General features: G+C 45.2%; 2 protein-coding genes and 1 long non-coding RNA gene across 3 annotated transcripts; 1 reads left to right on the forward strand and 2 right to left on the reverse strand.

The window, feature by feature from the left end:
- The first annotated feature begins 527 nt into the window (after nucleotides 1-527).
- LOC120904226 (sarcoplasmic calcium-binding protein 1) lies at nucleotides 528-22,313 on the forward strand. Its single transcript, XM_040314055.1, has 6 exons — nucleotides 528-621; nucleotides 1,903-2,002; nucleotides 8,310-8,476; nucleotides 10,700-10,780; nucleotides 18,713-18,865; nucleotides 19,004-22,313. The coding sequence occupies exons 2-6, from the start codon at nucleotides 1,951-1,953 to the stop codon at nucleotides 19,124-19,126; spliced, it is 576 nt and encodes a 191-aa protein (XP_040169989.1). The 5' UTR covers nucleotides 528-621; nucleotides 1,903-1,950; the 3' UTR covers nucleotides 19,127-22,313.
- On the reverse strand, nucleotides 3,969-4,872 carry LOC120904227. Its single transcript, XR_005739722.1, has 3 exons — nucleotides 4,330-4,872; nucleotides 4,172-4,256; nucleotides 3,969-4,064 (listed from the first exon to the last, which is right to left on the reverse strand). It is a non-coding gene; the product is annotated as an uncharacterized LOC120904227 (long non-coding RNA).
- On the reverse strand, nucleotides 18,137-25,498 carry LOC120904221. Its single transcript, XM_040314048.1, has 6 exons — nucleotides 25,087-25,498; nucleotides 23,835-25,016; nucleotides 23,656-23,766; nucleotides 23,514-23,563; nucleotides 23,173-23,448; nucleotides 18,137-18,910 (listed from the first exon to the last, which is right to left on the reverse strand). Exons 1-5 carry the CDS (start codon nucleotides 25,306-25,308, stop codon nucleotides 23,190-23,192), a joined length of 1,824 nt encoding a protein of 607 aa, XP_040169982.1. The 5' UTR covers nucleotides 25,309-25,498; the 3' UTR covers nucleotides 18,137-18,910; nucleotides 23,173-23,189.
- Nucleotides 25,499-25,552: the final 54 nt, after the last annotated feature.

Raw genomic sequence — 25,552 nt, forward strand, 5'->3', positions numbered from 1 at the left:
TAACGACTCCTTTCAAAGCGTAATCGTAACTTGGTCTTGGTTTTATAAAAGCTTCATTCTAAGAAAATAAATGTTTTAAATTGCAGATAACATAATAAACATTTAGACACCATAATCTCTGATCAAAAAAACATTAAAAATGCTAAAATAAGGGATGGGATATTATTAAGCAGATATTGGCATAAACTAAATTCAACAATCAACAAAATCATCTTCGATCTCTTATCGCGGAATATTGGTTGTCTTCGTGCAAACTAAAAGTAACATTAAAACATAAATCAATGAGTACAGACCCCCTATTTCGGGCCAACGGTAACATGAAAGGCATGATTATCGGGACGCTTTTGGCGCCAAAAAAGCCTCCCAAAGTATGGCGACGGGGCAGGCGGAAGGGGATGATCCCACTTGCTTCCCCCACCCCCTCTTCATCCATAAGCGAACATCGCTCGACCGACCGGATGCCGAGCGTCACTGCGCCGACTCGGCAATATCCGGGCTAAGGTGTCGCGCAACACGCTTTTATCAGCGTGCAACATGGGGCCGGGAGTTTTTAATAAAGGGGACCACCTCACGGTACCGGTTAAGATTGTTTTAGTCTTCGACGGAAGTTGATTTAGACAAGTAATAGTCCACACTCACTTTCCCTTATTTGTTCTAGCCTACGCGTTTAGCCTATCATAGCGTAGCAGTTTACTGTTTGGTGTGGTTTGTTTGCTAAGCTTGTGTGGTTTTAAGTGTACCTTTCCTTTGCGAAGCAATAGTGCGCATTCTGTGTTGTTTAATCTAAGTGTTCAAAATCTAAAGATCGCAAAAAAAAACCATCAGAAACGGAACTGAGCAAGCGATCGAAAAAAAAACAATTCAAACTGCCACTAGCCTTGTGAGAGTTTGTACCAAGGCACGGCAAACCGATCCTGTTGGGACCTCAGGCGGATCCCGTTGCGCCGTATCTGTTCTGTGTGCACTCTTTGTGTGTGTTTGGGTGTTTGTGTCTCTGTGTGTGTCTGTGTGCTTGTACGTGTGTGTGTGTGTAGGTGGTCGATCCGTGTGCTCCGTACTTCACAGAACTCTGGTTCAACACTGTGTGCGGAAAGGGGATTCGGAAAGAACAAAATCACACACTTACACACACACCCGCAGCAGGGAAAAGCAATCCAACATAGTGGAAAATTCCGTGCTTTCTGCCATCCTTTCGCCTGTACAAGCACACGCGCTTCCTTCCTTTCCTCGTACCCTCATTCCGCTATTGCTCATCTGGTGGTGCCTTCGTTGAGGAGTAATCTCTTCGAAAGACCACATATCCAAGTAACAATGGGGGGCCAGTGGATATAGAGGAAGGGATATCAATTATTTACCTAAGTGCTAATGATCCTAATAAACCCATAATACTTCCAAAATTTCTAACCGCGTGCCAAGGGCAGGAAAGGTTCCTTTGTTCGGTGAAAAAGTATAATTAATGATCAGCCAAGTATCTTGAAGAGCGATTCCCAAAACGGTTCCATCGCTGAAAGGGGCTTTAGCACGCATGAACGACCAGAGAGAAAATGGGAACAATTAGTGTTCATGTACATCACTTTACAGCGTGAGCATGTGTAACAACAACACTCTTCTTGCAATGTGTGCATGATTATGAATGTGAAAATGGTAGATTTAGGGTTATGATTCCTCTTTCCGACTGTACCTGTGGGTGTGTGTGTATATCTTAACTCCATGCATCTAATCCATTTCCTCTTTGTCTCTAACGTACGTGATTGATATTACGCTTTCTCTCTGCTTGTCTAATAATAAGCTTTTTGCTAATATGTTTCTTCCTACGATCAAGCACTGTAAGGTCTAACAAATTCGATTTTTTTTATCTTCTCTTCAACTCTTTCCCTTCGTCGGTATGTCGTCTATATGTAGTTAGTTTCAGATTAGGATCTAAATTCCAAACACAAAACCAAAATCAAAATGAGCTACTCGTGGGATCAGCGCGTCGAATTCATCGTCCGTCACATGTATGGTAAGTGTCTAGACCCCAAAAATATCATTCGTAAAGCTTTTTTATTGTACAAATTGTAAATGGCTCAATATTTATGGCAGTATTTTTTGGTATTCACCCTTCTGGGAAAGCTCCATTTGCTCGGCATGCGCTCGGCAAAGCGTCAGCCACAACCCCGTGCAAACCGATACGATCGTCATCTTCTCTGTTGGGGGAGGAGGATTATTCTTGCAGATTATTAATTATTCTTTCAACATAAAAAAATCCGTCCGGTGTCCGGTGCGATATGCGTTATAATTAGGAGCATAATAGCGCGGATCACGGGCCATTTTACGGCGACACAGAAAAAAAGAAAGATAAAAGAGCTCTTTGCGACTTACTTCGTTTTTTTTATTTCGCACAAGATGGTACTTAAAAAGACCTCTTTTGCTATTGTGTGCACATTCCGTAAAATGGCCGTCCCCGCGCACTCCGAACGGGGACCAGAATTTGTTCTAAAATTAAAATATTAAATTGTGTACATTTCGAAACACCAACCCTCGCTCTGCTGCTGCTACTGCTGCTTCTTGGGTGTAACATTCTACTCAAGAACGCAAATATAAGCCGTTCGCCAAAAACGGGCAGAGCTCGGATGAGAGATAGTAAGAAGATTAGAACAAGATTAATTTAATACAATGAGGAAACAAAAGGAAAAAATGTGCACGAAAAAGTGAACATTTCCCAGCTATCCTCAGTCAGGGTCCGAGCATCATGTTGGGGGGAGTGGGAGAGGAACAATGGGGAGGCAGAGAGAGACTAAAACGTTGCCGGGTGAAAAGTGAACAAAATGTTGCTAATTTTAATTTTGCCGGGCAACCAATTATTTTTATAATCGCAGCCACAGCGACATACCTGGGCGTGCTTACTATTGAGGCCCCCGGCGGCACGCCTCGAACGTGTTAGACCTGCAAATCCTAGGAAAAGCTTTCTCCCTCTCTAACTTTGCTGGCACTTCCCGGTCTGCAATTGTTGTGCACGGGACCCACAATTACAGGGTTTCCCACGATTTATTGGTTGGTTCCCATCAATTTTTGGTGGGTTCCCATGTTTGTTTGGTGCGTTCCCACGGTTTTTTGGTCGTTTCCCAGAATTTTTTGGTGCAATTGTATTGATATCCAATCGGAAAATACCAATAAATTATGGGAACGAACCAAAAATCTATGGGATACGACCAAAAAATCGTGGGAACGCACCAAAAAATCATGGGAACTGACCAATAAATCGTGGGAAACCCTGTAATACCCGACCGGCACACACACACGCACGCACGGGGGTAGATGAGTCTCTTTCGCCTTCTAACGTTAAATCATCCGATTCGGCTTCATTCCCCCTCCCCGCCCTCCCCTCTCATCCTCTTCTTTTTTGCTTTGTTTGTGCCAATCCAACAGGAATTACAACGCAATGAACTCCCCCCTCCCCCTCTCTCTCTCTCGGGGGTATGTCGTACTCCGCTGGGCGGACTATTTTTAGCAGCATCTTAATTCTAGTCTTTATGGCAAGGCCACTCACAATTGCCATCGAATGCGTTGGATTGCGAGCGGGCCGCAACCTACATCGTCGACCGGGCCCCGCATACATTTGGGCGTACCTTCTTTTTTTTTTCAACCGTACTTTCGGTTAGACCACACACAAACATGCCCCCTCGCACGGCTAAATAAAACGGTTTATTACATGCCATTTCGCTGAGGTACTAAACCGATTATTCATCGTGACATATTTGCAGAATCGAACGGGCGCACTTTGAAGTCGTGCGAGAGTGCTTTGTTTGTGATATTTTGCTAAATGATGTTGTTATTTGTACACCCAACGCTCAATTCCAAACAATTTGGGCTAATTTTTGTGACGAAACACTTGCTTCGTTCGACTAAAACCTTACCTCATTGCCGAAGTCTGGATGCACGATGATGCACAGCTGATATGCTACGTGATGTGTTATTCATGAGGGTGGAAGGTTAGCTGCAGGTTTTTTGCTCAGGTTGTTGGCTCCCTTATTCTTGCAATCGTGATCGCTTGTGCACGAACATGTTCGATTAGCTAATTTTCGCTGAAAAAAAAGAAGATGTTGATTAGTTTAGTCCCAATCAAAAAGGGTCATTTGCCTTGCATTTCAAAACGTATCGGACAGATTGTGTAATGCTAATTTATACTAACCTTGCCGACGCACGCAACCAAACCATCAGCCACCAGGCGGCTCCATGAGATGCAAGCAGTAACGGGTTCGCGTTCACGCCGCAACCTATGTTCAATGTGTTTTTTTTTTAATTTAATTAGCACATTTCCTCTGCTAGTCACCGAAAGCGAAATCTTACCGCAGCAACCACACCAATTACAATGCCATTTGTTTTTTGGGGACTTTCTCACCGCCCGACGTCCCATTTGCCGAAGGTGAGATCGTTTTGAAGGGTAAGCAGCAGCGCTCGAGAAGCACAAATGTTGCACAAACTCTCGTTACATCCTGCGCTGAGTTTTCTAAACACCTGTTGAGTGTCCGAAAGTACTTTTTCCTTCACTTTCTGCGCGCGTGTGTATGTGTGTTTGTATTCAACTCGGTCTGCAACATGTCGCCCGAGAAGAAAAAGGTCCCCGACGAGTATCGTTACGTGCGGTACGACCTTCGGCATTTAGGCACGTACCAGCAACAGTAGCAACAGCAGAACCGGCACGTGCGAACTAGTACAAGTGCTCCGACATCATACGCAAGCAGTAATGAAAGCATATCTGCAATTGTTTCCTAATCTTTCTAATGGCATAAGGATTAGCCGTTTCATTTTTCGAACCAGCACACAAAGCACACAGCAGTGGATCAGCAAAAGCCTCCGCGCTGGAAAAGAACGAAACGTTTTCTTTGAGCTGCAAAAGAGCCATCACTCAAATCGATCCCTTTTGAAAATCAAAGAGCGCTTCATTTTCCCCCGGTCTGGCCCCGAAGCATACCTTCGTGCATGATTGGCATGACGTTTTGTTGCCCGAAGACGGGACAATGTTAAGCCTGCCGGATATTAACCACGCTACACGATGCGGTCAGCAAGCAGCAGCCGCTCAAAACTGACAAGGTAAACGGCACCACCAGCAGCACCATTTGCCATACATCCGGTCGAATAAGAAGGGCCCGAGCGGTGGGCGGGCTATTGACTGAGGGCAGCAAACCCGCTAGTTTGCCACTTGGATGCCTCGAATCCCTTGCGCCTTAACAAGTCGCACCCGTTGCTTGTCGTCTTCGCTTTTCGACCTTTGACTTTTAACCGATTCCGAGAGCCACTTTACCCTCCCCTAGCTCTCTGTCTCTCTCCCTCCTGTGTACCGCGAGAGTACCCAGGGATGAGGGAAAAACTGTTTGCACGCGAAAAGCCCGCAGGATTCGTTCCACCGCTACGAGCATTTCGGAGGCTTTTTGCTATTTCTGTTTCTTTGGGGAGCCCTCTCTGTGTTTAACCCCCGATGGCAAGGTTTCGGGTTTTGTACGGGCTGTACCGAACTACCGCGAAGGTACGAGAGCGAACGGCGGACGGGTGGTACGAAGAATTTTTCGCTTCTATGACATCGCGAGATACTGGGCCTTTTTGGGGAGGCCACGATTGGGCGCTGGTTGTTTTAGGATAAATCGTTCATCGCGGTGAAGCCGGGACTTGAAAGCTGCCTGGGACGGAAAGGTAGACACCGCTGCACGGTGTGCTCTTTCTCTCTCTCTCTCTCTCTGGTCCCATTCTAAGAAGTGAAAATTTTCAACTGCTTGAAGTTAATCACGGTAGCATACTTTTGCAGCAGAAGAAATGAGCTTATTTCGGACCAGTCACAGACAAACTTCCTTCTTCGTGGGATGCTGCTCTGTTACTATACGGCTGGTCACTCGAGAATGCCGGAGGCACGCAGATCCTCAGAATACAAGGGATTTTGCTTGAACCGTGCATGTTCACGTCTTCCCACGAATAGAGGACACGGTTTCCTGTCATTCCTGTCGCAAACCGCAATGCTACAATGAAACAAAAGTGTGTGGTGAGAGATACAGTACAATAATCTTCAATTTACCGCCTCTTGACCATGGGGAATGGAACCATAGCGATACCCAATTATCTTACTCGCCTCGGAAGCAGTGAAGCACAACCGTTTCAACCTTCCCGGTCAGCCATTGACCAGTCCATTCGGTCCATTTCCGCACCTCCACACCCGAGAACTCTTTGATCGTCCACGGTACACGGAGCGTCGGTAGATTATTTACGACTACAGTACCACTTCTTACGCGAAAACAACACCAATTGGAAAACCGTCCCATTCCTCCTCTTTGTCGATGAAGTATCTTTTCTTTGATATCTGAAACCGACCAAGAAACGTAGACGGGGGGGCTATGGACACGCGTCAATGCAACGGCACGAGCTTCAGAAACGGAGAGTGAGAAAGAGGGCGTGCGGCTTGATTTAATTCCCTGCTTCTCTTCTGCTCTGCCTCGCAATCACGACGCCCCGTCGGAAAGATAAGAAAAAGCCGTGACTAATGCGTAGCTTAATCGCGGTTTACGTACAATTTCCGACAGCAATTTCCTTCGCTACGACGCGGTGTGAATGTGTACGTGCGAACAGCGGAGTTGGCTTAATCCAACTAATTAAATACGTGCGCAGCATAAGGCTACCCAGCGGAGCAATCCTTTTTCGCATCAAGGAATGCAGAAAAATGGACCTTCTTATCTCCCCAAACTCCAAGACATGCGGCACACACAGCCCGGATAAGGTTTATGCATACAGTTTTCAGCGGTTTCATCTGCTCCAGAACGGTCGTTGTTTTTTTTTGTGTGCAATGGGTAATTAAATTCTGGCAAGTACAAAATGGTTTTAAACACTTTCGGAACAAACACTGTGGCAACTGTTCCGTACCCGAACCATCATGATGTGATAAGTTGTCGAACCTCGTTTTTGGCCGGGGCTCTTCACCTCAACCTCTGTGTCTTCCGAGCAAGTAATTTAGCGGAAAAGGAAAAACCATTTACCGGTTTGACTGCTGAAATTGAACTAACCAAAAAAAGGACACAAAAAATTATTCAGATAGTTCCGGAGGCCATTTCCAGAAAGCTGGTGCTCACTTTGACTGGCTTCCCACTGGCACAGAGAGTGTTGGCAGTGCACAAAATTTGTACAAAATTCAATTAAAAAAGTTTTACCCATAACGGGTCAGCATTGGGCCAGAGAGAGAGAGAGAGAAACAGACGGACAGAGTTCGACGACAGCTTGTCGAAAGAGTTCCCACTTCAACAGAGTCTTCAGTGGATTGTAATTCGTAATCTAATGAAAACCTCAGCGTGCCACACAAAAACCGGACAGCGATGGTTCCGATAATTGGTTCAAAGATATTTGTTCTACCACTGTTTTGAATATCGCCAGGAACGTATGAACGAAAATAAAAAAAAAATGTCTGAAACTACAACAAACCGGCACAGGAACGAACCTCAAACAATACTTTCCCGGGAACTCCAACGACCGAACTCAAATGATGCCGCCGACTTGCGAATGGACTTCAAAGTGTTCGATAGAAGCCCTTTTTCACGCATACACACGCACGGGCACAGACACATTTTTGACAGTTTGAATAAATTGAATCAAATTATCGCTTGCTGCGATGGAAGCAAAAGTGCTGAACCGAAGCGTGTTAATAACGATTCCACCATCTTTTTTCCGCATGACGACATCACCATCAGTTCAGAGGGCGCCGTCGTCTGTGTAGCCTTGGAGCGGACTGAATTTGATCAGTCTTCGAGTATTTGATCGCTTGCGAATATTTTGCGCCGCTTCCGAAATGGCCGGGGCATCAAAAACTCGTTAAATAAGCTCTTGTTTACGCATAAAACTGCGACAAAATGGCTACCCTATCTCTTCGGGTGCCTCATTACGGAGAAAGGCTGTTAAGAAGCTATCGCGAAGTTTGGCCTGCGATGTGTCGTCTCTTCGGCGGATGGCATATTATCGAACAACGAACATTCCGAACAACACAAAACTCGCAGCACGCTTTCCTCCGGCAAGCTATCCGTCATTTTATTACGAGCTCGTTAAGAGAGTTCGGGGAAGAATTTAAAGCAAAACGAAGAATCGAATTTCAGCGACATTTTATTGCGTTCAAGCGCCGAAAGAAGAGCGATGTACGAAGAAACGGCGAAATGATGCAATCGCTATCGCTCCTAATCGAACGATTCGCGAATCACTGTTTAATAGCCTACCGATAAGACGCCTACAGATTGAAACGAGTCAATTTGTACCGAAGTTCTCCACTGTAAGCTCATTCTCCCATTACCTTTCCCTCTTTACAGACATTGACAACAATGGCTTCCTGGACAACAACGATTTCCAGTGCATGGCCCTCCGTGCCACCGTCATCGAAGGCAAGGGCGAAATCAACCCGGCCCGTCTGAACGAATACAAGTTCATCATGAAGTCGCTCTGGGATGAGATCTCCGCCCTTGCCGATTTCGATAAGGTAAGTTTCGGCAGCAGTTTGAACAGACAGGCAAACAAACAAACACGCAGCAAGCAAACCGTTCACACCTCATCCGTGCACCCGGCCGTTGCAGCCATTCGCAGCTCATTATATCATTCCCGTTCCGGCAACCTGTTGCGTTCAGGAAAAACTGTGTGCGTTTCGTGGGGTGTTTTGTCCCCCCATCCCCTTCTTACACTCACGCCACACCATAGTGAAGGAAAAAAAACCTCGAAGAAACCCGCCCGAACCGCAAATAAAAACCATATCTTAATAGAAAGTTTGCCAAGCATGAACATGAACCATCCGGTTGTCATGCAAACGTGCTTTCCGGTTGAACACGCTCCACACCGGCCGATGGCTGCTAATGCTGCCGCCGGGTGGTGGTGGCGATCGGTTCGGAAAAACAGGCACCCCATCCCGTCCAGTGGAAACTATAGTTTGTTATATTTCTTTGCCTCCCTCGGGGGAACTCACCCACGGAGTGAGTGGACGACAGTGCGCGCCTGCCATTGTTTCCCTTGTGTTGTTGTGTTGCTGCTTCTTGCGTTGCGTGCGTTGTTGCTCGTCGCTTGCTGTGTTCGTGCAATGTTTAACCATTTTTTTGTTTGGTACCGGTGCGCTCGAAGGCGTGGAAAAAGTCATCTTTAACTTTCCATAAGCCTCACGAAACAACGAGCAACAGCAACAGCAAAAAGCGCGACTCGACTTTCACTGAATCCGATGGTTCTTCCATTCGATTGTGTTCGCTCGACCTCTCGACCTCCACATCCCACAGCACTCCCCTTCCTTCAAGCTCCTACGTGCTCTGTCTGTACCGGTGTTTATTTAACCTGTACTATATCCCTCTCCCGGTACATACCTCCTACCTTTTCACCTTCAGCGACCAATGTACAACTCGCAAGATACTTTAAATAACCTCGACAGGCAGGCCGCCGCGCGCCGAACAACATTCTCCCCGTTTAAGCGCACCATTGCCGGATCGGTAATTGATCTTGGCGAATGTTTTACGGGTACGAGAAATAATTATCGAACCATTGGCAAATAGGTACATGCCGTCGCCATCCTTGCGGCTCCGCGGCTCGAGGGCGCGCACACTAGCGATTGCTGCGTACGGCGCCGTAATCGCAGGTTCTCGTGCGTTTCGCTGTGTTGCGGTGCTGCAGGTATTGCGATTTTTCTTACGCTCTTCTTTGGTGCAGACTTCTCTTTTCCACCCCCTCCTGGGGCAAACCCACTCTCGATCTGTTCTATTCTTGTTTGCTTCCAATTAACCCGCCAGGCTGCAAGACCTCCCTCTAATTGTGGACCCTTTTTAAGGTTAATTATTTATAATTACCATGTAATGGGATCGAAATTCGTATCCGATTCTTACTTGAAATTAAATTAAATTGAAGCAAAATTATTGTACATTATGTCAATAATAATTAGAAGCTACCAGTTAACAAATACTGTAGATCATATATTAAAAACAGAATATTTCATGCCAAATTCCTTTTCTTCCGACGTCCCTGTAATGCCTCGTAGGTGATCATTCTGACCAGTGTTTATTTATTTTGTATCGCTGAATGAGTACACAACATAAAACAAAATTACCCATCAAACGTACATCGAGGGTAGTAAAGCGCCTAGACTTCTTGGCACGCATCCACTGGACTTGCCTCCCCAAAAACGGTTCTCGTGGCATTCTCATTTACATTCTACGAAATTTAATTGTCTCAGTTAGTTGAGAAGCTAAGCAGCTGAAGCGAAGCATTTTAGCAAAACCTTCGTTCCGATTTGCTGCAACTGCTGAATGCACCACACCCTAAACCTCGGAATAAGCTTAAGCGCTAAAACCACTTATCACAGTGCGTCTGACAGCGCTGTTATGCATCTTTTAGCCTGTACCTGTACATGTCCACGTTCGCTGGGACGACACACCACAAGTCGAGTCGGAAACGGTGGTCTGACCCATCTGCCGCTGGAGTTGTTTGCAGACAACGTCCAACGACCCATTACAGCCACTATGCCAAAACCATCACCACCAACACCAGACCTCATTGCAAGACACACACACACAGTCACCGTCCCAATAAACAACCCCATCTCCAACAAACGACCGATCTATCTACGTGTGCGTGTGTGTGCTATAAACCGATAGCTGCTGTTCGCTGCGAACCGTGTCTTTTGCACAGTAATTTAACTCTACTTTTCTGCTCTTCCCTCTTCCTCCCATTACAGGATGGCAAAATCACCACCGACGAATTCAAACAGGCCGTCAAGCAGACCTGCGTTGGCAAGCCCTACTCCGAATTCCCGAAGGTAAGTGTAACTTTGGAAAGGAAAGAAATATCCTTCCCACACACAAAAAAAGTGCGCTGGAGCTGCTTCGCAAAGATGGATGAATGTTTGATAACCGTAACTGATAGGCCGGCAATATATAGGCACACCTCGGAAGCGTAGTTCTTTATGTCCTTTTTTTTGTTTTCCATCTTTCGTTATTTTTTTCTTCCTTCACCGGAAACTTTGAGCAAAAGGCATCGCCTTGTCTCGAGAGGGGAGCTTCACGTTAAAAACAAAACCCAAAATATTTCGTTGTGCCATTTTGTGTAGAGAGAGAGAGAGAGAGATCTTTTCCATCTTGTTTTTTTTTGTTTCATTTCTCAAGCGACAAATGTTTGAGTTTAATTTGTGCCCCTTGCCACTGGTGTTTCGCATTCGACTGTGCGTCGCTTGCGAGCGGAAATCGGGACATTAGGGTACGGCAAACACACATTTCAACAACAGAGATGTTGCTTCCTTGGGTTCACATTGCTCTCTCCTCCTCTAGCTCCCCCCTGGCAACTGTTTTTCTCCCTTTTCTGTTTCCATCTATCAAGTACGAAGCGAAGCGAAGAAAACGCCATAAATATTTGATCGACTTTGACTCGACTGTCACAAAACCAGTCTGATGATCCTCCCGCCGTCGGTGCGCGCACATCCGTTCGTTCATTCCCACATTACCTTTCGCTTCAATTTTAATGAATAGCTTCAGCTTTTAGCCCGGACCGACTGGGTGGTGGGAATGATAGCCTGAACCCGGCCATTAAAGCGACTCACTCACGGTCACCTACAACTCCGAGCCAACGGGACGGCGACCATGATTTCTCTGGCAAATGGATTCCGCATGGCAATGGTTTTATTTTGCACAAGCAAATTTGCATAGAACTATCGCCGTTTTGAGTACTTTTCTGAGGTCCCCACCGAGTCAAACTAGCGCTACTTTCACCTTTTGTGCGCCATCGTACAGGTGCGCAAAGGCTATTGTTTTACTATTCCAACACAATCCAGTGGGGAGCAGTAGTTTGATTAAACAATGCTCACACTACCCCATGGCCTTTGGCGTTTGCGCTGAAATACGCACACACACACACAGGGAAATGGTACATTTTTGACAAATTGCTTTCTAACAGAAACTTTCACCGCTAGTCAGTATGTAATCCACACACGCTCGTCCGTTTTGGTTGTGGCTAATTTGGAAGCGTGGTTGAAACGGCAATTCGACACTCGCTAACAGTGTAACCATCGGGTTCCATCAGCTCGAATCGATGCATCCATCCATCAACTTGACATCCCGTCTAATTGGGATAAGTTACTTCACTACACACACGCGCCATGACAATTGCACAAATTACAGACCATTTGCTCTCTCTTCCCGCTGCGGGCAGGATACGAACAACGGTGGTTGAATTTCGAAACGCCTAATCCAGCAAACCAGCTGGGGTCGTCCGTCTTTGGGCGTATTGGCGGCATGAGTGTTCAACCACCGCTTTCCGCAATGATTTCGTTCCGAGTTGGGAGCTGGATATGGGATCGAATGCCTAACCGCCACAGTTGGTCGGGAATGGAGCCGGAGATGGATGAATGTACCAACATTGTACCAGAGCAGGAGGGGGAGAAAGAAACGCCCCGGACAAACCGATACGACGGCACACATAAAGTCTGGCCCAGAGTGCAGACAAACCGCACCCGGCAAAGTTTAAAATAACACGCTTCCAATAACAGGCTCAAACTCACGCGTTTACCTTTAGCTGCCATCTGCCTACAGCACATGCACAAAGTTTTCCTCACGCAAACAGAGAGAGCGAGAAAGAGAGAGAAAGACGGCGGAGGATGCTCTTACCGGAAGTTTGGTTTTTGGTTAGTGTGCGAATGGAAGCACACGAGAAGAAGAGCACACAGAGCGGAAGAGCGGCAAAGAGATACCGGGGCTGTATCGATACAAGAACTAGTAAATCAGCGTGTTTTGTCATTTAGCTGCCGCTCAGTGCCGCTCGCAAATGTGTCCCGCGAAGTGGCAGATGGAAATTAATTCCAGCACGACGACCACGACGACGGGACCAGACCCGGGAGCGATTTGTTGTTTTATGCAAATGCACTCGTGTATTTGATTGCTGAGTGATTAAATTGCTATATTATGGACAGTATTTAGTGCAACGGGCAAGGCCACCGCGGACCCAAGACCGTCGGTTTAGATGGTCGTTTGGCCGGTTGTTATCATTCAACCACACACACAGCTAAACTTTTATTTCCACACGGCGAATTCTCCTACACTAAACCGATTCCGTTTTACCCGGCGGTGGGATTTACTGCGATATTCGGTTTCACATTTCGATCGGTTTGTTTACCCGGATCAGACTCATTCAAAGCTATAACCGTTCGTCACGCGAGTCGAGTCGGACTTCGACAGGGCCCGGGGGGAAGGGGGAGGGGAGGAAACCAGCAAAAGACGGCGGATGCCGTCCTTAACCATTTGGCTTCGACATAAAGGGGGCACCGTAAAATTTGATATTTTATTAAACTGTTTGTATAACCGACTTCACGGCGGGTATGGGGCAGCGGTGGTAGACCCGGAATAGAGTCATGTTTTTTTTGTTTGCCTCCAAACCGGCCTCCATTTGTCGTCGAAAGGAAAATCCAGATGGAGACGCATGGTGGTTTTCGGTTTTGGTTGAACGTTTTTGTTTTTTTTTTTTTCATTGTTCTACGACCTTAATGGCCATGCCTTAACATGAAAAGCAGAGCCGAAAGAAGAGTTCTTTGGATTGGATTGTTTGTGAATAGTGGATTACAACAGGATTCGACTCCTCAATCCAATAAGAGATTCAGAGTAATCTTTTACCACGGAAGAAGCGAAACAACTCGTAGGCGACCCCTACTGCTGTTAATCAATCATTTTGTGGCAAGTTGTCGGGAGTGAAGCATATGTTAACTCGTCCACCCACCACACACACACACACAGTTCCCCCAGTTTGTCACCATTTGCTCTGGCGGTGCTCATTCTTCGACTAATTAACGATCAAAATGTAAACGATTCGTTCTTCTCTGCACAATCCACACAACAACAACAACAACACCATGAATAACAAAAAATGATCACCCGAGGAAGAATGCTACACTCGATTTTCCTCCCCGGTCGGCCCAGAGAGTTCGTGTAAGGGTGGCTTTTTTAATGAAGGTGAGCTAAAAATATGTCGACGCGTTTTGTCACACACGCACGCACGCACGCGACGCGATCGACGCTCCCAGTACTCGGAAATTTGGGTGAATTCTTCCGTGTTCTCAAAAGCCAAAAACAACAACAGCAAACCGAAATCAAAAACACGACATCATGCCCATGCCATGCCACCCTGTGGGCCACCGCATCAGGTGCGTACGTTATGTCAGTTGATTTTCGAAAGAGCCTTTTAAATTTAAACACAAACGACACAGAAGCGAAACCGAAGCCGCCGGGCCGGGCCTCCTCAGTTGACGCCGCCCCGCCAAACAACAAACAGTGGGAAACATCTTACTCATAATAGAATGTCTCCGGTATTAAGGTTCATCACTCGCTTGAAGATTGAGCAAGATGAAGAGTAGGAGGAGGAGGAGAAGGAGGAAGAGCTTGATGAAAAAGGAGGAGGGCACCCGGAAAGCGAAAGTGTAGAATGCATTATTATTATGTGCCTGTGGGTGGAAACGAAGAAAGAAACGCGAAGGAAACGCAAAGGTTTGTCGACACCAACGCCACCACCACCGCACAGCAGCAACAAACATTCGGGGCCGGCGTCAGTAGATAAATTAAAATTTATGATGCTTCGCGTGCTTCCCTCCCCACCCACCGAGTGTCAGATGAAATGATGAAAACGACATTAACACGACCGATCGTCGCATTTAACATCATTTCACAATAGAGCTGTTCGGAGGTGAAAGAAATAGTATCACGACCGCAGAAGAGCATGGAGTACACATGGGCGCGATAAAGCTGGCAACACAAATTGCACTTTTTGTTCTAGTTTTCTGCTCAAATTCCGCCAATTCGATGTACGGCATGGCAAGGCTAATTTCTCGCAAGGTCGCTAAAATTAATCGCCTCACCCTGATCACTTCTAACGCGATCACAGACCACTGGTAAAGAGCACAGGAAAGGGTCGCATCTACGCTACTAAAATACGTATAAATAACCAACCAAGACAAAAACACGCTCCTCCACTGCCCCTGCGTGTTTTTGGCGTCCGACACAGTCCGGCACACAAACAACAGTGGAGGGATCATAAATCAGTGGAACGAACACGCTCAGCGTTCTTAGCGCGCTGTTGTTTAGCGAACTCTAGTGTGCCCGGGGACCATAGCCGGTGACGCTTTGCAATGTGAAGAATGAAAACATAAGCAGGACGTACTGGTTTTGCGGGGCGCCGCCAGAAGGGTCCAGAAGCAGACACAGCTACAGTACGACACCAACCCGATGGAGCAGATCGGTCGGTTGAGGATCTCTTGTAGGGCCTGTAGGGAACGGAACGGAATTTTAATTTGTTCTACCGGGCAAGTGACTCTTTTGTCGTCGTCGTTCTCGTTCCAAAAAGCAAAGCTTGTGTAGGTTCAAAAAACGGCCCAAGGCTGCTTAAGCGCCACACTGTCCGTGTCCAGCGGAGAGCAGGAGCAGCAGGTCCAATTGCATTCGACCATAAATTCAATGGACAATGAATGATGCCAGCTACAAGCCCAATGAGGGCGCTGTATAGCGCTACCATACCCCGTGGGGCAGCTTCGTCGGGGCAGCCGTTGAACGGGCTTTCTTTGGAACGGTCGCCCACAAGGGTCACCGGCGCCGCAGACGGAGAAGTGAATCGTAATTTTGGTTTAAAACCTGAAACAAACTCCGTTTCCATTAGCCCAGTTTTCTTATAGTATTCCGGCCAACGCTCACACACCGCCAGCGCTATTAGCAAAAGGGTCGGCTTTAAAAACACATGCACACAAATCGCACAGCGAATGCATAGCGAGACGAAGAAGTTCGATGTCTCATGCGCCATGGGACACACATTAAATGGTGCAAAATTCCTTTCTTGGCCCAAGAACGAACGCAATGCGGAAGCGCACCGTTTAGAATGGCAAATTGATTGCATTGCAATTGGAATGTTGCTGGCTCCGATGCGATGCATGCTTTGTGGGGCGGATTAGGATTTTGTGCAAGCTTGTCTTGTTATTCCCCCCTTCTAGCCATGCTCATCTTTGATGTCTCTCTATCGAGGAAAAAAAACACTCGAATGTCCACACATTATTCCGCAGTTCCGAGTATGCATCTGACAGGAATGGGAGGCGACTTTGGCAAAGGTTGCGGCCAATAATGTGAGGAATGATGTTTTTCTAAATCCCATCCATTTGTAGAGCAATGGTTCTCTACATGAGGCTCAGCGCAATTGGAACGTGAACAAACCAGACATTGGAAATGTAAATATGGGCACATTTTACGCATCGAAAGTGATACCATCCACCAGTTCATACGATGGTTTCTTATGCCTCAATGGAATCACAGGGCTCAAATTAATAAGCTCCTATTTTTACGGTTATTAAACAACATCCTCTCTCTTTTTGAGCGTACGCAACATATCGCGAAACTTATCGCAATCACCCATGCACCAAAATTCCGTTCACGTTAACTAATTTATCATATTATTTTTTTTGCTTTCCCCTTCTAGGTAAGTGATCGTTTTGCAACAATGTGTTAGATGTACTGGTGGAGTACAAAGGGGAGAAAGAGATAGAGAGATAGACCAACGAAGCATGAAGGTAAGGTGGCGAAAGTACCCAATGCTCGTGCTCTGCATCGAGGCATACATTCGGAGGGTTGAGTTTATTTTACAAACGTTTGGCCTCCACTCCACCCTTTTCCCACCGAATGGATCGTTCAAGTGTGAGGAATCGTGCGAAACATCTTCATACGCTCATGCTTGGTGCCCCAGGGACCCGCCGTACCGCGTCCCGTGCGCTCTGTGTGGTGGTATTAAATGTAAAGTAAATATAGCAAACGCAGCAATTTTATTGTTCCACGCATTCGCTCGCTCTCGGTAGAACTTAACCCAGCCCCCAACAACATGGATGGCTGTCACGGCAGATGATGAGGAATGTGCAAGTGTGTGTGGGAGGTGGGGAATTTACTTCACAAAACTCAACCGCCAGAGCCATGCATGCACTTTGATGATGCTGCCACGGTTAATAATGAAAGTGTTCCATGAACTTATCATGATTCTAGGGGAAAAAGTACATTTACCTTACTGATACACCGATGGTGCAATTAAGTGAAACTTCCTTTGCACCGTTTTCCCAAGCAATAAATGCATTCAGCATGGAAGTGTGTACCAAATGTGGTACTGTCATTGGTATTCACAATTGATCCAAGCATATTCGTTTCCATTATTCCTGCTGAAGGATTTTAATAGCTATAAATTAATTCAAAAATAGTTAAACAATTATTCAAAATATCAATTATCGTAAAAGTAACCGCTTTTGAGTACTACTTCCGTAGCTGAGTCAGAGAAAGAGTAGTAAATCAATATAGACATTTTATGAGTTTTCCAATGCATCCAACCAAACACGAAAACAGTTACATATTAAATCGCATCGCTCTTCATCGATCGGCATTTTTATCCCTCTTTCGCAAAACCATACTTCAAAGCTTGTTTGTTCGATTGTCGTTTCGATTTGGCCCGATTTTGTCTGTCGATGTTTGCAGATGTAGTTTATGAGTATTTGTTAACCGATACCCATATCATACGTACGTAGAGCGAAACATGGCGCTTTTGGTTTAGGAACACATGTAGCTAAACAGCCCCAAAAGCCCTAATATAAACTGGTTATAGCTTTTATTTTATATCTACTTTGCGGTTCGCAATGAATACCGACCCTGTCCACATTATTGTGTCAGAAAATGGAGACGAAAAGACATTTACACTCACTCTAGTTTTTCGCTGGGCTGTCGCGCCGCCGATGGGATTTATTCACACACTTTCACTGCAATCAACGGCGGGGATATCTGCGCGCTCATCAATCCGGGGGTGATTTTGTGGCCGCTTATCGGTTCGATAGCACGATAGACCGCCGACGCCATGAGGCTTCTCGACGAAAGGCCTCAAAACCACGCCACGTCGAGTAGCGGTGGCTTTTCTCGTCACCTCGTAGCCTGCCTGCCTGCCGACGAACCACTCACTCAAATTGGTTTGACCATAAACGTTAATGCCGAGGCTTCACCCGTGTGACACAACGGGGCGGCCGAGCTGCTGCTGCTGTTGTGGCACATAATTAAAAGTGGCTGCGGCAGTGTAGCGCAGCGATCGATGAATAGCAAAGCGGCCACACGGAGGAAATGTGAATTTAGCCAAGTTTGTAGATATTAAAGGCTTTGACAAATTTATTTTACCACCTAAAATGCTCTCATTATTTCGGTCAACGGTCGTATCTGCATTTTCATTTCACGTGCAAGCACAGTCAGCTCATTGAATATTCTGTCGGGCAGGATATTTCAGTGTAAAGAATGCATAAAAAGTAAATAAATCGTCTAAGACTTTCATAACTCGCTGCTAAATAACTCACTTACGTTAGACGGCCATGACTGCGTAATGTTAATTAGTAAGAAATGTCTGCTCTATTGCAAAGCGTAATAAGAGTAATGGAAAAGATGTCACTTTAAAGTGTAGAATGCAAAGTCCTGATAACCTAGTAAAGTAATTCAAATTTTACAAAATGTCACAGTTAGGTACAGTTCGTGAGCGCTTAGAAATTTAGTTCTTTTTCAAAATAGATGTGCACGTCATAGGTCAATGGATTTGCCATTCGTTATCTATCTCTCTATGAGTTCTCTTAATAAAAAAAAAACTACAATACTACGGCTGCTACTTATCTTTTACACCTGAATGTGTTCACTGTATCGCCCTTTTTCCGTTATACATCGTTCTGTAGGCGATGAAGGCCTTCATTGATGCCCACTACAAGATGATGGACATCAACAACGACGGTCTGGTCAGCATAGAGGAGTACCGTTACAACTGCATCACCCGTCTGGCTGTTGATGACATCAAGCTGGTCGATGATTCCTACAACAACCTGGTCAGCGTAAGTATCCTTGTCAGCTGGAATATATGAACGAATTGGGATATGCTGCAATGAATCAAGAAAAAGCACTAGAAGTATTTATCTACCATTTTCCACTAAATGTAATGTGTTTGTTTCGTTTCGATTTGCCAACAACAGGAGGAGGACAACAAGAAGGGTGGCATCACCCTGGAGAGATACCAGGAGCTGTACGCGCAGTTCATGGGCAACGAGAACGCCAAGTGCCCGGCCATCTACCTGTACGGCCCAATTCCGGAATAAATTTTTGTTCCACCAACAACTAATACCCATCATCAGCTCAAAAGATCAACATCAGCATCTTCGGCACATCCACCCATAGAGTAGAGGCAAGAGACCACCACCACCACCATTTTAGACATTTATGCTTAGATAAGCTAAGACGTTGTGTGTACCCCCGTCAGGATGCACCGTTGCTCGATCCTACCATCCTGCGAGCGGCTGTGTATCCTGGACGACAGCACACTATTACAATACAATATGAACGGCAATGAACAACTGAAACACATCCAGGAATATAGCAACGGAAAATGGTAGCGAAGGTACACGCAGCACCAAAACAATAACAATAGCAAAGCCAAAAAAAGCACCATCCATTTTAAGAGGAAACCTCAAATCGCGCCGTGTCTAAATCAACTTCTATCCATCTACGTTCCATCTGGTAGATTCGAATACTAAAACATCTCACCATCGGACGGCAGGGGTTTACAGCTACGCGATTTTCTCTTGATTGGGAGTGTGTGCCCAAAACTGGTTTGTTTAAGCATAGATGGAGCAGAGATCTGTAGAATCCCCGCGCGAAACACGCGTTCCTTGCACCAGTTGCCATCGAACGCCGTCGTTTGGCCGGAAGGTTAGGCATGTGAAGACTTCAAGTTATATATGACGGTTAATGCATATAGACCAAAGAAAAACCAAATACCAACAAAAACATCCACTATGAGAGAGAGAGAGAGAGATAAGGAAGAAATCAAAATCAGCTTTTTTCCCCCGTTTACATGGAAAAGAAACAAAACGGAATGGATTTTTCATAATAAAACAATTCATCTACCAACCAAGATCACGCGGATATATGAAGCCTCAACTAAATTCTCGTAAAAGAAACTACTCTATTGCCTTCAGATTCGAATGAGCCCCACCACCACCACCACCATCCGTTTAATTCAGTGGTCGAACTATCAACACACTTGCAACAAACAAATAAATAACACAACAGCCTAACAAAACGCTACCGGATAAACTCAACACAGGCCAGTTTCTCTCAAATATTATAACCCAATAACAGAACGCTCTTTTCTTACCATCGATTCAGCAGCAACAGGAAACCCCCGTGGAGCCAATGGATGTTTTCTACCAGTTGAGACGTTAGGGCAGAGGGAAGAGCCCTTCTCTTAACGTCTACCTAAAGCACTGTTGTTCGTGTCTGCCAGGATACTTGCACGGTGAGGACTCTTCTCTCTGCCCAATTTCGCGTTTTCGTCTTCAACTGAGTTCGAGGCAGCTGTTGGATATCAGGGGGATTGTGCTGTTGCCGCCACGTTCTAAGTACTTGAGAGCTACTACGTCCATTTTACTTTTGATCGAAATGGGCGATAAATCAGCCTGATCAAGATAGAATAGCATCCAAAATACAACATCCTTAGCCGTTCAGTAGAATGGGATGAACACCAACATCCAATTCCTTCCACATTCCATTCTGCTTGGATGCTACAATGGAAGGACCAACTACTTTTTACCCAAACTATCCCCAAAGACATCTTTCCCCTGGGGAGTTCTGTCGCAAAACAACAGGGACAAAATGAGAGCTATCATATTTTACTATTATTTCGTTTTTGGTTTGATCCAGTGTGATCGAGCTTCTAGAGATCACACTTGTGTGTACATAGTACAGCCAACTTTCCTTACTCTGCGTGTAGCGTGTAGTGGATGGGAGGGTTTTTCCCATACAACCTACCAGAAAAACGGTCACATATTTTTTGTGTGTTCCCTTTTCTTCTGGAGCTGGTAGCTTGCGGGGGAAAAACAACACACACCCATGCGACTTGCAAACCACGCTATACGCTACATTTAATTTTTTCTCTTTGCATAAACTATATTAACCACACAACTAGTTTGTTTATCAAACCGAGAAATTCAGCATAAGAAAAGCTTTTACGTTGTACTACTATACTCTGTGTAACACTGTTTACTACTTAACGCGATTCTGCTACTAACCTCCATATTAGCACGTAGATGGTTTTTAGTGTTTACGGTGTTTTCAGTGTTGATTCTTACTCATTCACACGTTCAAACAAACCCAACCAACAAGTATACGGGGATGTTGTGAATGATAATAGTCCAGGTAAAAAGCAAAAAATACAAAAAAAAGAAAATCAAACACATACACTACTACACACGACAAACAGCAACAAAATGCCCACAACAACGTACTAATGTATACAGTACGCGATATCGTTTTACTCTTTAATGTTTATAGTTAATCTTGTTTGGTTTGAACCTTACTCGTTTTTTGCTACTCTTACATATTGTTATATTATTCACTCACTAGGTTATAGACAAGCAAAACAGAAAAAAACATATTATACTATAATCTAAGCATTGAAATAGCTAAGTGTGTTAGAAAACTGTTATAGATGATACGTTTTTTTCGCCCTTAAGAAATATTTCTCGCCTCCTTCTTTGAAAGTTTGACAACTATGAAACAGTAATGGGGCGGTTACACCTCGCACAACACCAGAGGTTGTTCCGCGGCCGCCCAAAATACCATCCAGAATCTCACCCAACATCGAGATTGACTACTAAAAAAAAACAAGAAACATCTTTTTTCTATGAGGTTATGTCATAATGTTCGTTTGTAATACCATTCAATTATACCATCTTTGAGGAATAGAATAGAAAAGCAGTAACATCAACGACAGCAGGAAGAATATATTGAAATAAACATAATAATACCATGCTTTTACCATTAACATCGGTAGGCGTAAAAGCACATCGAGATAGGGATATATAGATTGAGAGACAGAGACAGAAAGAGTGAGCAGAAGCAGATCCAAAGGCAGATAGCACACGCGCAAAACGCGTGAAAACTTTAACACCATCATTACTAACTAAACTGCAAAGTCGCGATTGGAAATGCAAAAGCCCCCAGAAACAATCCGTCAATAAACAGCTGATAACGGAAACCAAAAACCCAACATCTCAACAGCAGCACTCCATCTGTGTGCCCTTCAATGGCAGTATCCCCCTGCTGCACTTCTTCCTAGTACTACTATTTTAAGGCCAAGAAAGAGGATAAGCCGGCAGATATCCTTCCATGGAGTACATCTTCGATGTTTTACGTATGAAAAGGCTCGCAGAGAATCCTTCCACTATTACGAAGAGTGATTTTTTGTTTGTATTGCTGATATAGATGTTATCCCGTTACTTCGTATACTCTGAGTAGTTTAGCTTCTTTTATGCTGTTTGCATTTCCCCTTCCATGGACCATGGTTCCAATCAAAGTTGATGATTGAAAACCTAGCGAAAGAAATCTAGTGCTTAGTTCCATGTTTGATGCATCTCATTACCAGCAGCATAGGGAGTACATTTCCCACAAAACCTTGAAAACCTTGTTTGTTAACAACTTCCCTGTTTTGCTCGGCAAAAATTCGTTTAAATATTATCATCATTTTGCATTGTGCGACGGAACGGCTAACGGAGTGAGACTCTTTGAAACATGCATGATTTTGTTTTTCACACGCGACATTCACACATACCCGGCACATTTTGTGGTAAAAGATCGTCCAATTGATGTCAAAGATGAAGCTTTAAAAATTCGACAAAAAGTCATTTAAATTAAATAGAGGAAACAGAGGAAAAATATGATGAAGCATGCCAAAGCAACACAACCAACAGCACAGATGTCTGTTTTATTTCAAGATCGATGCTAACCGAACCTAGGGAAGAGTAGATGCAAATGTCGTTTAGGGTCAAAGTTCAAAGAAGAAGGACGAGGATCATTGAAATTTGGAAATTCAACATCGAAGAGCACATAACAACCAAACAACAACTGTTAAACCATTACACGGCCATTCATCTACAAAGGAATAGAGTGAGATCAGGCGCCATCAAACTCGCCCATGACTTTAGACACGATCTTACCAACATCAATATTCCCAAACATCGCGATCTCACTAACACTTTGTTTGCATCTACTCTCACCTAAATGACCTTAAATCCAGCCGCTCCTAAGTGCAGTGTAAGTATTACTACGTCAAAAGGAAAGAAATTATCTCAAAATATGCACTCACCAGGACAGTTTAACAGCTCACTGATGACTTTCGACACCGTTTTGATGTGTGGTGTTGTTTTCTTTTTGATTCTGCTTTTTCTCCTGTGCCGAAACGACCTTTATGCCAAACATTTGCACCATCTGTTCGCAGGTATTGCGAGTAATACGCTCCACAATACCATTCTTTTGCACGTGGGGTATGCGGGAATACAGTTCCTCATAATCGAAACCTCGCGCCAGTGCGTTGCGTATCTCTTCCATCACAGGGAAATGGCCCTCTTCTATGCAAAAGAAGCTGTAAATGCAACAAGTACGGCTTAGAACGGCTTGATCAACTGCAAACAAGTAACTTCCTCTTACCTTGGATACCTTTCGTTGTAGGTATACTTCTTCTTGCGATACTCATCCTTCTGAGGGTGTGCAATATGCATTTTAAAACAAGAAGAAAACACACTTTTTCATTACTACTTCTCGACCGAACATGACTTCAAGTCATACTTACGCTCTTTGAGAGATAGGTACTGCCGGTCCACTGGGCAGATACTATTGAAGCAAACTTTTCATTCAGCCAGGCTCCGTTAAACTGTTTCAAAATAATGTCCAAAATATTGAGCTGCAAAGAAAGGAGCGTTAAATCCGTAGTATATCTTCGACTCTCAAGGGTTCCCTCAGCTATCACACCTTATTGTTGATGCACATTATATAGGCAGGTTGTTGCGAAACGAAATTAATAAGCCTCGTTAGCCTGTCAGACTCTGCCCTCGTCCACACGCCTCCTTTCGGGATTAAACAGGCCAAGGAGGCTCGAACTGCCTGCGCCGGTACAGTGCCGAACGAGGTGGCCAAAAACTTCAAATGTCTATAATCCACCAGCTCCGTCAAGCCCGTATCGATGAAGTGCACCTTCACGCGGCACCCGATCAGTGGTCCCACGATTCTTCCCCGCTGCCAGACTTCCTCATACAGCACGGCACAGTACAGCCCGTGCTGCACCTTACTCGTCTCCAGGCGCCATCGATCGGATCCGATATGGTTATAGCATTCGTTCAGCTCGTCGTACAACTTTTCGACCAACGGCTCCTGGGCGGCGCTACGCAACCACAGCCGGTTGGGATTGAGCATGTGCAGGACCCGTACGTTGGTGATCTCTCGCTCCACGAAGTAACTGAGCACGTCGACTTTGGGAATGGTTCGCGATAGACCCATTACTTCCGAGGGCATGTCCAGCATGTTGATCCAATCCCACACGCTGCTGCACGGTTTCGTTGAAGCAATGCTGCCATCGACATGTTCACAGGATTCCTCCATAACCGCCGTGACGGGTTCTGCTTTTTTCACAGTAGGTTCTTTTGGCGCAGTGGGTTCTTCTTTCGCAATAGTTCCTTTTGTCGCAGTAAGTTCTTTTGTCGCAGTAGGTTCTTCTTTCGCACTAGATCCTTTTGTCGCAGCTGAAACTGGTTTCGCAGGAGTTACTTTCACCTTCTCTACAGGAGCTATCTTCAGCGTAGACTGCGAAGGCTGTTTAGGAGACCGATTATCGTGACCGCTGTGTCCGTTCAAATTTTTAGCTCCCATTGGCAGTGCAACATGTGCTTTACTGTGATTTTGTACCCATCCTGCACCACCAGATGAACTAGGTCTCGGTTTTTGCGCACTATTATAGTTATTGTTCTTAACGTCTTGTATTTCTGGCACCCGAAAGGTGGCTGAGCAGTGTTTTTGTATGTTTTCTTTGAAACTCACATGCAACTGGCGCCCCTTTCGTTGGCCAGACCTTCGGGTGTTCTGCAGCAACTGTTCCACGTGGGCCACGGCCGGAGTGGAAACGTACTTAACCATTGTGCGGCCGTTGGCACTGTAAACCTAATTAACAGGGACGAATTAGGCATATTGAACAGTAAGTTTCTGGTAGAGGATAACATGCGCCACGTACCTGCACCGTATCCGTTAAGCAGCACAACAGATGATAAACGCTCGAGTAACCGAGCCGGTCGAAGGGGATTCGGTAGCCTTCCGTGTTCCGAAAGTCTCGTTCCAGCTCGGTCAACGTCAAGCAATGATTTGGATGCGACATTACCAGACATCGTATAACCGGCTTTAGCTTTGCTAACTCTTGGCTTTGGTCCATCGTGCCTTTGCTTAGAACTTCAGGCATCGCTGTGTTATTTACCACTGATCGATTGAATGTGCTTTGTTGTAAATTCAAGATGGCCTCCTGTTTTGTTTACTCGCGTGTCGATCGCACACGATGACGGACTGCTGCAGCTGAAGATTTGGTGCTGTGCACACAACACGTTTCGGCTTCAATAAAAATTGAACACAATATTTGTTTTAGCTTTTGCAATGTCTTTGGAGTTGCTAAAGTACGAAAAAACTATTATATAGGCACATGCCTTTTC

The sequence above is a fragment of the Anopheles arabiensis genome, chromosome 3 (genome assembly GCF_016920715.1).
Source record: "Anopheles arabiensis isolate DONGOLA chromosome 3, AaraD3, whole genome shotgun sequence".
Lineage (NCBI taxonomy): Eukaryota > Metazoa > Arthropoda > Insecta > Diptera > Culicidae > Anopheles > Anopheles arabiensis.